This window comes from Orycteropus afer, unplaced genomic scaffold, assembly GCF_000298275.1.
Source record: "Orycteropus afer afer isolate SDZICR_OR568_19922 unplaced genomic scaffold, OryAfe1.0 scaffold00029, whole genome shotgun sequence".
Lineage (NCBI taxonomy): Eukaryota > Metazoa > Chordata > Mammalia > Tubulidentata > Orycteropodidae > Orycteropus > Orycteropus afer.
The window spans coordinates 17,248,687-17,261,818 of record NW_006921616.1 but is presented as its reverse complement, the minus strand read 5'-3'; the positions used below and the strand labels follow the sequence as shown (position 1 = coordinate 17,261,818).

At 39.4% G+C, this 13,132-nt stretch overlaps 1 protein-coding gene across 1 annotated transcript in view; it reads left to right on the top strand.

Moving 5' to 3' along the window:
* The window catches only part of DCC (DCC netrin 1 receptor), a 1,113,394-nt gene extending 1,106,696 nt beyond the window's left edge, over positions 1 to 6,698 (top strand). Inside the window, exons 28-29 of the mRNA XM_007935560.2 lie at positions 3,783 to 3,925; positions 6,609 to 6,698. Coding sequence (XP_007933751.2) covers positions 3,783 to 3,925; positions 6,609 to 6,698 — 233 coding nt within the window. The remainder of the gene's footprint in view (positions 1 to 3,782; positions 3,926 to 6,608) is intronic.
* The last annotated feature ends 6,434 nt before the right edge of the window (positions 6,699 to 13,132 follow it).

The window sequence follows — 13,132 nt, the reverse complement described above, 5'->3', positions numbered from 1 at the left end:
AGGAAGACTGGGCAATCTACTTCCATAGAGATGCTGCCTTGGAAACCCAAGGAGGGATCACCATGAGTTGAATCAACTCCATGGCAATGAGAATCAAGTCATCAAAATCAATTCCACTCTGACAGGAATATACCACAAATCGGATGGTTTGAACAAATAAGAGTTTATTCTGTTACACAGTTTGGGAGTCTAGAAGTCTAAGTTCCAAGTGCCAGGCTCTAGGGGCTGATTGAAAGCCCCTCAACCTTGGGCTTCTGCTCTGCCTCTTGCTCCTGGCCCACTGAAGCTAGAGGCTTTTCTTCACTCAGACAACTGCTAGCTGCTGAGGCCAATGGACCTATGGTTGACAAGTGAGAAGGCACAGTCCCAATATCAAATCACACAGCAGGCCATTGATTCAAGTCCATTAAAAGTCCCAGAATCAGCAGAGCACTGCAGGCTGCTGAATGAAGACTTGAGTACATGCAGGGTTCCAGTGTGCCAAAGAGCTGGAGACCTTCCTCAAAGCTGCTTCATATACACTGGAAGCAGACCACATCCCTAAAGGAGCTACTCAGCTGCTCCCGTAGATTACCAGTCTCACCCTGGGGAATAACTACATCCAGCTGCCCAGCCACTCAAGCAGGCTCAGCCAAGTTGACAACAATCTTAACTACCACAGTTCCTAAAAAAGAAATATTTAAAAACTAATAACTGAAAATAAATAAAACAAGTAAATTTTATCACCAAGGGTGACTAAGTCAAAATTATGGCCAAATATTAAATAAATAATAAGCTATGGTGGCATAGTGCCTAAGGCATTTGACGGCTAACCAGAAGGCTGGCAGTTCAAACCCACCAGCCACTCCTCGGAAGGAAGATTGGGCAATCTACTTCCGTAGAGATATTGCCTTGGAAACGCAAGGAGGAGTTGCTATGAGTCGGGATTCACTTGAAGGCAGTGAGTTAGTTTTTTTGATGCATAGAAAGAGAGTTGTTGCAAAGCAGCTGCTTTATTAATCATTCAGGCACGGGTAAGAGATGTTTCATGGAAGGTGCTAAGAACAAGTTTCTGTAGCAATAAAGCTAAACTCAGGTTTAAGAGGAACGTTGTGTGCATTCTAGAAGGGGGTAAGAATATAATTTAGAGAATGTAATTCAAAGGAGGGGCTCAGTACATACATTCTCCATTTCCACTAGTCCAAACCAGACCAAACTCACTGCCCTCAAGTCCATTCCGACCCATAGCAGCCCTCATTGGGTTTCCAAGGCTATAAATCTTTACTGAAGCAGACTGCCCCTTATTTCTTCCATGGTACAGCTTGTAGGTTCAAACCACCAACCTTCTGATTACCAGCCAAATGCCTTAACCTCTACACTACCAAATGCTCTACCATTGAGTCAATGCCCACTCAGGGATCCCAATGGATTTCCAAGGCTGTAAATATTTACGGAAGCAGATTGCCTTATCTTCCTCCTGTGGAGCAGCTGGTGGGTTTGAAATGCTGACCTTCTGGTTAGCAGCCAAATGCCTTACCGACTATGCCACCAGAACTCCTTAATTTCCACTAATGCTCTATGAAAATTCTTTGTAAATTTGGTGCCTTTACTTAAATAATAATCTAAATGACTAATGTGAATTGCTCATGCTGGGACATCTGGAGGGCCATTTGATGGCATTTCACTGCCAGGATGTTTAGTGCTGTGGTGGTTAAGTTTGGGTATCAACTTGGCTGGGCCTGGTTGAGTGGCTGGGCAGCTGGTGGTAGTATATTTCCCATGATGAGACTGGCAGTCAACTCCATGGTGGGATCTACCACAAGCAGCTGAGTAGTTGCTTTGGGTATGTGGTCTGTTTCCCGTATATAAAAAGCAACTTTGGGAATAGCCTCTAGCTTTTGACCTGCTTGGACCCTGCATGTAGCCATGTCATTGTTCAGCAGCCTGTCATGCTCTGCCAAACTTGGGACTTACAATGGACTTGAATTAATGGCCTACTGTGTGGTTTGGTAACATCAGGACTGTGCCATTTTATTTGTTGACCTTGGGCTTTTCAGCCTCAGCAGCCAGTAGCCGCCTGAGTGAAGAGATGCCTCTAGCTTCAGTAGGCCAGGAGGAGGCAGAGCTGAAGCCCAAGGTTGAGGGGCTTTCACATAGGCCCTAGAGCCTGGTACTTTGAACTCGGACTTAAAGTCTCCAAACTTTAAGAGAATAAACTCCTGTTTGTTAAGGCCATTCCGTTTGTGGTATATTCTTATCAGAGCAGTACTAGGTAACCAGAACAAGTGCCTACCTCTCTAATCTGGTCTACAACTAAGTTGGCACCAGGAATACTGAGTGTATACTCAGAGGTTACAGAAAGAAGCATAGAGGTAGATTTAATACACTAATGGTTTGTTCACACCCAGTGAGGACCAGCTGACTTTACAAGGCTTTGTAGGGATAAAAGCTTGCCTTTTTCAACTATACAAAATTGATGGTGAAAACTGAGTATATACAACCAACTCAATCAAAATGAGTTGTGGCATAACAGGCAGTACCAAATTTATGGGGTAATTTCATTTCAGCCCATTCATCATATTTAATTAATGATGTTAATTTAATTTGTTCTAGTTTTATAAGACTTTTCAATTTTCATTCAAGTCTGTTCTGGTCTTACAGCATAGGATCAGAACTACAAGTTTACAAGGTGTATGCCAAGTTTTGTGTTTGTGTTTTCTTAAATAATATTGTAATAAAACAATGTAAGTTAATGAAGTTTCTGAGAGTTTTCGTTTTTACCTTTAAATTAAAACCCAATTTTGGGAAACGATGATGAAGTAGTTTCTACCCTCAAATTACTTACAGTCTTTGAACTAGATTACATATTCTTTTCCACTTCTTCAAAACTCTCAGTGAATGGACCACGTCTCTAGATTAGGGATAAAGCTTAATTTGTTCAGTGGGGTGAGATAGATCTTGGTACCTGTCCTTTTCTGAATGTGTGAGCTTGGATACAAATTCTCTCTGGTCTGGCATCCTCATACGTAAACTGGGGATGATAATACTCAAAAGGATTATTTGCACAATAAAACGACAATAGTATTAAATAAAAGGACTGTTTTCAGAAAAAAAAAATAGTATTAAATAAAATTTTAATTAAAAGTAGCCGTTGTTTATAGCAGACAGAAATGTTATCCAGTAGAAACTCAGCAGTTTCTCAAATGATTTTCGTGAGCAATAAAATGTCTTTTATTGATAAAAGCAGTCAATTTAGAATTGTATCGCTTTTTCTTTTCTTTTCTTTCCCCTTGAAAGAGAATTAGTAATGTAAGTCTGTTAGACTAGCCATGAGGGAGTTCATTTCACTGTACCATCTCCTACTCATTTGTAGATTCGAGTGGCCATCTTTTCTAACTCCACAAATCTCTGCTTTTGTTACACAATTTAGGGCTTATTTAGGTGGTTTAGAATAGGACTTTCTGATCCAAAGCTGAGACTGGCATCAAATGAGTTTGCCTGCCACTGTGTAAGGCATGATGAAAAGTCTGGAGTTCTCATGCAGCCTTTCACAGAGTGATTTGGAATCCACTTGCAATTACATACGACTAGTGGAGTTTCATCTGGACAGGCTTGATCAGAATTTGTCTTCCATTCAGTAGAAATGAAATGAGTCCATTTGTAGTGTCAGAATTCATCTCTATGTGACAGAATGAACAGTAACTCAAAATCAGTGGCAGGCACTGGATTTGGCTTACACACTTGAGAGATTGGTCCCTAGAATGTATTATATTTTACTTTTATCACTCTGTCTTCTATTTCAGGGCCTGCTCTTCCCAAGACTCATGTTAAAACAGCCTCTCTTGGGTTGGCTGGAAAGGCAAGATCCCCTTTGCTTCCTGTATCTGTGCCAACAGCCCCTGAAGTGTCTGAGGAAAGCCACAAACCATCAGAGGACCCAGCCAATGTAAGAGCATCCTTGAAACCCATACTGCGGCAAGGGAAGCATTGACTGCTGGTGAATGATGCAATCTCAGCCACAAAGCACTGTTGGTTCTCATTGTTTGTTTTGTTCTGTTTTCTGCAGTTGAATATTAAGAGAAAGAAACTTTAAGGGAAAACTTGTTATTAGGAACTTAGTTAAATAAAAAATTCGGTGGGTACTTGAATGCAGTCTTCAAGACACAAACAGTTGCAGAATGTGTGACTTTTACCAATGTTATAAACTGACCCTAAAATCCCATAAGGATTTTACTACTCATACTATTCATATTCAAAGATAGATATATAGATAGAGTTGACATGTATATAGAATTTCAAATATATTTGTAAATAATATTAACAGTATAAGCCTCATAGTGGTTTAGAGTCATGTATGTGTGTGTGTGAGTTCGCTTAGAACTGAAGATGGTGAGGCTTCAACTCACTTGCTTTGGACCTGTCATCAGGAAAGACCAATGGCTAGAAAAAGACATCATCATGTTTGGGAGAGTGTCAAAGAAAATGAGGGAATTCCTTGATGAGGTGGATTGACACAGTAGCTACAGTAATGGACTGAAACACACCAATGAGCCTGAAGATGGTATACTACTGAGCAGTGTTTTATTCTGTTGTACATAAGTTCACCATGAGTCAGAGCCAACTTGACAGTAACTGACAACAGTATACCGTATTTTCACATTTAATGCATATGGTGCACATAGGAAATTAATGCATGAGATGGTTACGTGGTTTGCAAAAGAACATGTAGTACACATTATTTGTGTAAAAAGACTCTCTGTGTGTATCCTTTCAATGGGATGAAATACCTTGGCAAATGTAGAAGTGAAACTATAGAATTATTCTTGAAAGTAAAAAATATATACATAATAACAAAAAGCAAGACTCTGAGGGGTTTCCTGAATGGTTATCACGCATGCTACTTCTAAAATGATAAAAGATGCCAACAATGTAGAATTGGGAAGAAGAATCTATCAATTGAAGAGATGAAGGAAAGAGTTTAAGAAGAAAAGGAGAAAAAGAGAAAAGATTACATATTTAGAGAATAAAGGGAGAAAGTTACATTATGTAATGAGAGAAAAAGTTATTTCCTGAGGGAAGAAACTAAAAAGTGATCAAATTAGGAATCCCAGAAGGGAAAATATATATGTATAAATATATTTTTTTTCCAAAAAAAGTGCATAATAATGAAGAATCAGAAAATGTTCCCTAAAGATAACTCTTTAGAAAATTCTAGAGTGTTTCTGAGATTCCTATAAGAAGCATCATTTCAAACATGTTTTATACAGAGCTGTTTCTTCAGGGCTAGGGTGGCTTTGCGTTAATTCTTCTGTGTAATCTCCATCAATGGTCCCTTGGGATCCAGAGCATTTATTTGGCAGGATTTGATATATGTTTGTGACCTTGGTGCTGAACAGTACTTCCTGGGCTACACAGAGCTAGAAATCATGACAAAGGCCTCATTGGTTCAGTAATTTAATCAATCAAATGAGCTTTTCAAGGATAATCAAGTAGGGCATGTCTATATTAGTTAAAACAAAGAACATGTCAAAAAAGAAACTAACACTTACTGAGCACTTACCACTGGGTAGGCACTGACTTGCTGAATCCTCCTAAAAACCCAATGAGGCTAATGTCACTCTTTCTATTTGACAAAATAAAGGAGACTGATTCAAAAAGAGCAAGGAAACAAAAGAACTGGGGTTCAGTTCAAGACCACAGTCTCTGTGCCCTTTCCCCTTATTTCCCCAACTAGCAGGCCATAAAATTATCTGGGATATTTGTTTAGAAATGTAGATTTTTAGGCACTTTCCATACTTACCGTATCAGAAACCCAGAGGTTTCTGTGACAACTAGTAACCCAGCATTACTTACTAAAGACATGATACTGGTGACTCGGGGAGTGTGAATTACTGAGAGAATTTCACTAAGACTTCTGTAGTTCAGCCTCTTTGATTTATCCACCATTCAAATCATACTAAGGTTCCCATCACATCCATGTACAGAGCTGACTCTGGTTTAGGGTATGAATTTTGATTCCACATACAAGCTAGTCATAACCCCCAGACCTTTCATTGGTCAAACCAAGCCCATTAAGCTCCCACATAAAAATGTGCCTATGCTGTTTTACAAAGACAAGACAAGTGTTGCAAATTCTGCTCATATCCTGATTGGTTTCCTACTGAAAAGCAATTAATGTGTTGAATATGCACCACGTTTTAGACTCTACACATATCAAAGAGGATGCTCAGAATAGCCTAGGAAATAGATGTCATTGTCATTATTTTATAGAAGAGGAAATCTGTACATCAGAGAGGTTCACCCCACAGCTGGTGATGGGAAGAACTTGATTGAAAATAGAATCTTTTAGACCCTGAAGCATTTTTGTTTTTGTTTTTGTTTCTGTTTTTTTTTCTTTCTTTGAAGGGATGAAGGCAAGAAGCAGAAGACAGTTAGTTATCACCACCTCTTTATTACCAGCATCCTCAGTAGGTCAGTGTATTCTAAGGTCAGGCCAGACTATGGGCCACTGTGGGAGACTCGGGAGTACAAACAGGGTGAAACAACTAGACGTGGCCCCCTGAGTTCATGAAAGGAGTGTGTCAATATTCACCTGTACTAACACTTTACTCTTATTGGTCTCTCTATAGGTGTATGAACAAGATGACTTGAGTGAACAAATGGCAAGTTTGGAAGGGCTGATGAAGCAACTTAATGCCATCACAGGCTCGGCCTTTTAACACCAGTTGAAGAATTGATGAGGTGGATTTTCCAGAAACTTTGCAACAGCCAATTACCCAGAAGCAGCACACCTGTGTCCAAGAACACTCACCAGTATACAGGTCAACCACCAAGACCACTCGGTTAAGGAAGATCAAGAAGTAGTTCAGAAGGAATAAACGTTCCTTCTTTCATAGGTGTCAGGAATGTTTAAATGATGACTGTAGGGTCCCAAAACAAAAGCAATGACGCATCCTCACTGCAGTGTCAGAGCTGGAGCTGCTAGAAAAGTCCTGGGCCTTTGCCACTGCAGTGACCACACCGTCATAACTAACACCTATCTTTTATTGTGTCAAGGCCTGTCATCTCTTTTCTGTGTATTTCTAGTCTTACAAAATGCAAGTACATTATTGAAGCCTGTATCATGCCATGGTCTATCAGTGGAGGCTCATGACTTTGTTTTTGACTTAAAGAACAAAGCACCCACAGGAATTCTCTCACTACATAGCATCAAAGGATCAGATGTTTTCCTGACAGCACAAAACATAAATTAACAAACAAAGGGCAGCAAACGCCTATGTTTTGTAACTCAGCCATTCATCTTGCACAAGCATGGATATTAGCAAGGGGCTGTAAAATTCACCCATCTTAGCAGGTATTTGTAAATCCACCCTTGTTTAACATTTATGTCTGGCGAACAAGGGACATAAAAACCTGCAACTGGTGGCATCCTGCCAGCAGCTGTACATTTCCGGAAAGAGGATACAATATGCAGTCTTCTCAGACACACGATAATTATGTGCTAAAGCTTGTAATGGAACGTTTTTCAATTTGGATGGCTTTTGTGCCATACCACACTGTGATGACATTTCAAAGCTTCACCAAGGCCATCTTCCTCGGGAATCTGGCTGAGAGGCTAGCCAGGAGAATTCCCTGCTTGATTTGGCCTTGGTAGCCAGGCTGGGGGGAGGTGATCAGGTCCACACTTAACATGGCCTTCTGGCGAATGACCTGTGCCTCCCACTGTGGAACTGGCATTCTCTGAGAACAGGCCCTGAGGAAGGGAAGGAAAACAGAAATCTGTTTCCAACAGCAGCTTCTCTTGAGGGATGCCGATTCTGCCAACAGAGTTCTCACTGACTTAGGGCAGCATTGGCAAGTGGTGAACACCAAGTCCTGTTGCTAAGGGAACATGCTACCCTATGCTTGTGTTATGGTCAGGAAGAAGCAGCGGGGAAGGCACCACTCGACACCTCTGATACATCTCATAAATCCGGTGGAGACTTTTCAAAGCAGCATCTTCATTGTAGGCTAGGATTTTAAATTTGCATTGTCATGCTTATCTACAGCTTGGAACTAGCTGAAATTCAGAACATTTGTGGGTACTCTCTTAGTTTCTGAATTGTCAGCTGCATTCAGAGTTAATCCCTGTTTATGCAGCTGAATAGCCAAATGGGAGCTAGTTTGCATATTTATCAGTTAGGTGACTTGAAGACCCAATAAGAGAGTTTCAGCTGAGTTATTCCTTTCAGCTCTGCCTTTGATTTCAAGCTTGACTAGGTCATAATTTTAAAAGAGCATCAAAGGGATAGGATCTTTACAACCTAATAGCTCCTTTTATTAGGTGGATAATTATATTTGAATCCCTGAATGAAATATTTTGAGCAAAATGGCACTGTAGCAGAAGTAATAATTCAGATTATTTTTTTACAGTTTTATGTCGGGAAGGGAATCTGATGTCAAAGAGAGGGCTTGTTCAAATGGTTCCTTAGAAAGTCTGGTCCACTTGTGAAATCTTTCCTTCAACAAGAGTGTGTTCAATTTACTAAGAATTTCTGGAAGTCTTCCTGAAGACCTGTGTGCTGTTACTCTATGGGGCAGATTGCTGTTCAACATCTGGGAACTTAGGCAAACAACCCTCCACTGACCCTGGAATAAGGCATTTGCTAACATAATAATTAATCCTGCAGACACAATCCTTCACTTCAAAAGGAAAAATGTTTATTAGGTGAGCCTAAACTTCACAGAGCCCTAGAATAGCCTTCTGTTTCTAATATTCCCGAGAAAGGAATATTCTCTGAAGTCACTCAATACCCCTGAAAGATGAGTCTACACTTAGTTTGGAGTGGACTGCAAATCTTAAATTTTATGGTTTGAGTCACATCTTCATTCTGGAAAACATAGCTGGACAATCAAGAGAATCAGCATTTTCACTAAACTCTAGACTTCTCTAGGCAAACCCAATGACCTTAAGAAACAAAATATTTAAAAATAAATATACCTTGAAAATACAGTAACAGTGAAACCTGTGCGAGCCAAAACTCAATGGGACTACCTTGTTTTCCAGGTCTCGCAAGTCTTCTGCCTCTGACAGGATGAAGATTTATTGCTCGTTTTAGTGGAAAATACTTGTTTTCATTCTTTGACAGTTTCCCACCTCACACAGGTTCTAGCTTTCACAGGTTTTACTGTATTTTTTTTTTAAGCAGGAAGATTATTTCTTCCATATGTTCTTGAAACTTTCTTCATTAAACAAATAAAGTGAGTTGCCATGGAGTCCCCTCCAACTCATTGCAACCTGTGTTGTCAGAGGAGAACTATGCCTTATAGGGTTTTCAATTACTGATTGCCTGGCTTTCCTTCTGAGACACCTCCGGGGTGGACTCTAACGGCTCCTTTAGCAGTCTAGCATTAACCATTTGCACTCCCCAGGGACTACATTAAACAAATATAATGGTTTATTTTAGTAATTGGCAATACTAATAACTCTTAGCTCCATGCCTTGACACCGTATAAATGGTATATAGTAGAATCCATTCAAATACTCTCAAGAGGGCTTGTATGGCTTACCTAGTGATTTCAGCATTCCGTGATGTCTCTCCCGTCTGTTCCACTCCTTCCCAAATTGTTCCCATATGTATAGAACTGTCTGCCCAAGTTTTCAGGTAGTTCTTAAGTTTCTCAGTCCCCTAATCTCATGACAAAAAGTAACCTATGAATACTGTACAGTAGCCTCTGTTTTTCTCCTACACCAAGTCCAGTTCATTGATTCCTGAAAAAGTTAAATATTTTCCTTTTCTATTTCATACTGATAAAAAAAAGTCATTTTCTTCCCTTGAAAATTTCTGTATTTATTGAATACACAAAAATTCAGATAGTTCAAAATGTATAAACATATTTGAATAATATACACTCACTCCTCACTTACTGACATGGTTAGGTTTCAAAGACCAGTGATTATGCAAAAATCAGCATTATGTGAAAATGAATCCCAAAATGGAGGATGACTATGTTATTATGTAACTGCCAAATTACATCATTACATAATTGCCAAACCACTGAGGATCATGGCCCAGACAAGTTGACACATAACTATCAGTGCCAGCATTACTCTTGCCTCGTACCTTGGTATTTGTTAGTGCCAAACCTACATTGTTAATGGTCAAAATAGTTGAATACTAGATTGCTTACTGTTGTTGTAAATGTGAAATATTGGATAATAAGAGAGTCGATAAGTGAGGAGTAAGTATATAGCCAAAAGTTAAATATGTCTCAATGATTCACATTCAATTTGACACCAACCATAGAAGTCTCTTTGTACAAAAGAGCCATAGGCTTCTGGAATATTTAAATAATGAAATTTTACATTTGGATATTATAAAATACATACTCAATCAACAAATCCAAAGAAAATATATGAAGCCAGTGGTATGAGATGAATTTATTAAGGCTTCCTATTAGGAGATTGGCATCTCAAGTAATTAATCTCTTCAAACTATAAGTTGTTCAAAAGGCGATACATACTCAATCCCCTGTCCTTGATCAAAAGAAAATCTAAACCCATTGACCTGGGGTATATTCCAAATCATGGTGACCTATGTGTTACAGAGTGGAGATGCCCCATAAGGTTTTCTTGGCTATCATACTTATGGAAGCAGATTCTCAGACCTTCTGTGATGCCATTGGGTGGCTTTGAACCACCAACCTTTAGGTTAGTACCTAATTGCAGACCACTTGCATCACCCAGGGACCTATTGCCTTGGTCCCATTTACCCATCAAGTTGATTCTGATTCATAACAACCCTATAAGACACAGTAGAATTATCCTCTGGGGTTTCCAAAGCTGTAATCTTTGCAGAAGCAGACTTCCACATCTTTCTGCCATGGAGTGGTTGGTAGGTTTGAACCACTGACCTTTTTGTTAGCAGCTGAGTGCTTAACCACTACACCACCAGGACTCCTTCTGCCTTGGTAGCAGCTACAAGAAGGAGAGCTGCCCAGTATTTAGTGTGAGTTTACAGACAACATTCTGAAACTGTAAAATTTGGCACTCATTGGCTTTCTCAATAAAGAATTTCTAAGTACAGAAGTTTGTGGGCTTGTATGGCTTATAAGCCTGTGCTTAAAGATGGTTGCCAATTCTCATGCACCCTTTTGATCCTTCAGTTGAGTTTGTTTAAAGAAAGCATCTTAAGGTCTTCTTCAAAAGTACTAGAGTATCTCAGACATGGCAGCTGAACTGTAATTCCAACCAAGAGGTGTTATCTCTGAAGACATCACCTTACCATGTTACATAACGTCGGATCCAGAAGCAGACTTCTTGTGATTTTGGAATGTCCAATTCTAGTCAGTGTAAGACATGAAAATAGAAAGGTGCCTGAGTTTTAGGTGTGCTTAAAAGAAGCACAAGCATATGAATTTTAAAATAATCGTGAGGCAGGCTGGCTTCCCCTCCTGTTCATTTCATGCAGCTAGATGCTGTCCTCAAGACCGGAGGTTTGGATCCTAGCCTACTCATAAACATGTACCCAAGATAGAGCCCACAGCACTCAAGAGCTGCAAAAGATGTCATATAGTCAAATCTGCATTGCTAGGGGGAAAAGAAAAATCATAATTTGCATTTCTCTAGTGACTCTCAGAAATGACTTTAATATTACATGGGAAATCTTCCCACTTGATTCTAGAGTTTTAAGTTAAATTGGATATTTTGGAAAATCATAGATAGGGTTTTATCTGTTATTCCACCCCATTTAAAAATATACACATCCATATCTCAAAGCACTTTGCTTTCTAAATATTTGGTTCCAACAGGTATTGATTGCAAGAAGAAATAAATGCCTGAGTATTTCCTGGTCAGTGAGGTTGGGTAGGAAACCAAACACTGCACCCCTGTAAGCAAATGAATATTACTTCTGATCCGGGCTCTCTGTTGCCACCATTGGATAATATTCACTTGGCTGACTTCCAGTTGCACTCTCTGAAGGATTTGTTCCCTTGCTTTCAATAGAGAGCCTTTGTACATTGTCATCCCATAATTTTCTGTTGGTTGGAGAGCAACAGCAAAAGTCTACAAGATGTCATAAGCAAGGGATCCACTGTGTGCTGAACGTGTATTTTCAGATGCAAGGAAGGAATGTTGAGGAGGAGGAGAAGTGCTGTTTTTTTTTATTATTGTAGGGTAAAACTGACAATTCTGAACTTTGTGAATTGTCAGCTTGTTTGGGGAATGGGCGGGTGGGTATGGGGTGTACTTTTTATAAGTAATATTTAATTTATTATTTAGAATGGCTTCTTTTTGGATAATTTATGATAAAAAAGGGAGATCTGGTTGGGAATCTAGATTTGGCTGTTAAAGCTGCAGTGTTCCATACCTCAGAGGGACTCCTTTGGAAGTGAATTGTCCATTGCTGAGTATGCGAATACGCTCAGGCAAAGCCTCCGTGCTCCACCATCACCACCTTCTCCCTTTCCTGGGTCATTCAAACACAACACCAAACCGAAAATATCCTGATGGCATTTTGCTGATCAGTGCTATTCATTCAAAGGGCTTTGCAATTCAAACAAATTGTTAGTGTGGTAGTGATGCGTTTATTTGGTAGAAATGGGTATACTACAGCTTTAACTAGCCTTAGTGGAAAGAGAAATTTTTTGTTGTTACAAAACACCTTTGAGACAAAGGTGTTTTGCGCCTACAAAGAGTTTCTTTAAATTGTCAGACTCTAGCATTGTTAACCAAATTAGACTAGTGATTGCAATATTTAAGTGTAAATCTTGTTCTATGAGAAAGAAAACTTGCTTACAGTTTAAAACAATGACTGTTTCTACACACGATCTTGTATACTACTACATGAGGAATAATGGGGTTTTGTAATCACTGTAGAACAGTCTCATATTCATTTTTTATAGAAATGTTATTCCAATGGTGCATTTTTTGTTTAATAAATAAAGTTTTGATACAAAGTTCTCTCTTGTGTATATTCAATGGCTGGCACTAAATGCTCACATCTCCAGTGCTACCTGTCTATAGGCGAATACTTGCCTTAGGACGCATATTACCTCATGTTGATTGACATCTGTAACTGAGGCTGCCAGTGCTCTGCCATACTTACACCATGCTCATGGATATTCCCAGTGTACTTTCAATCTCAACAGCCAATTAAAAAATTAAAAAGTC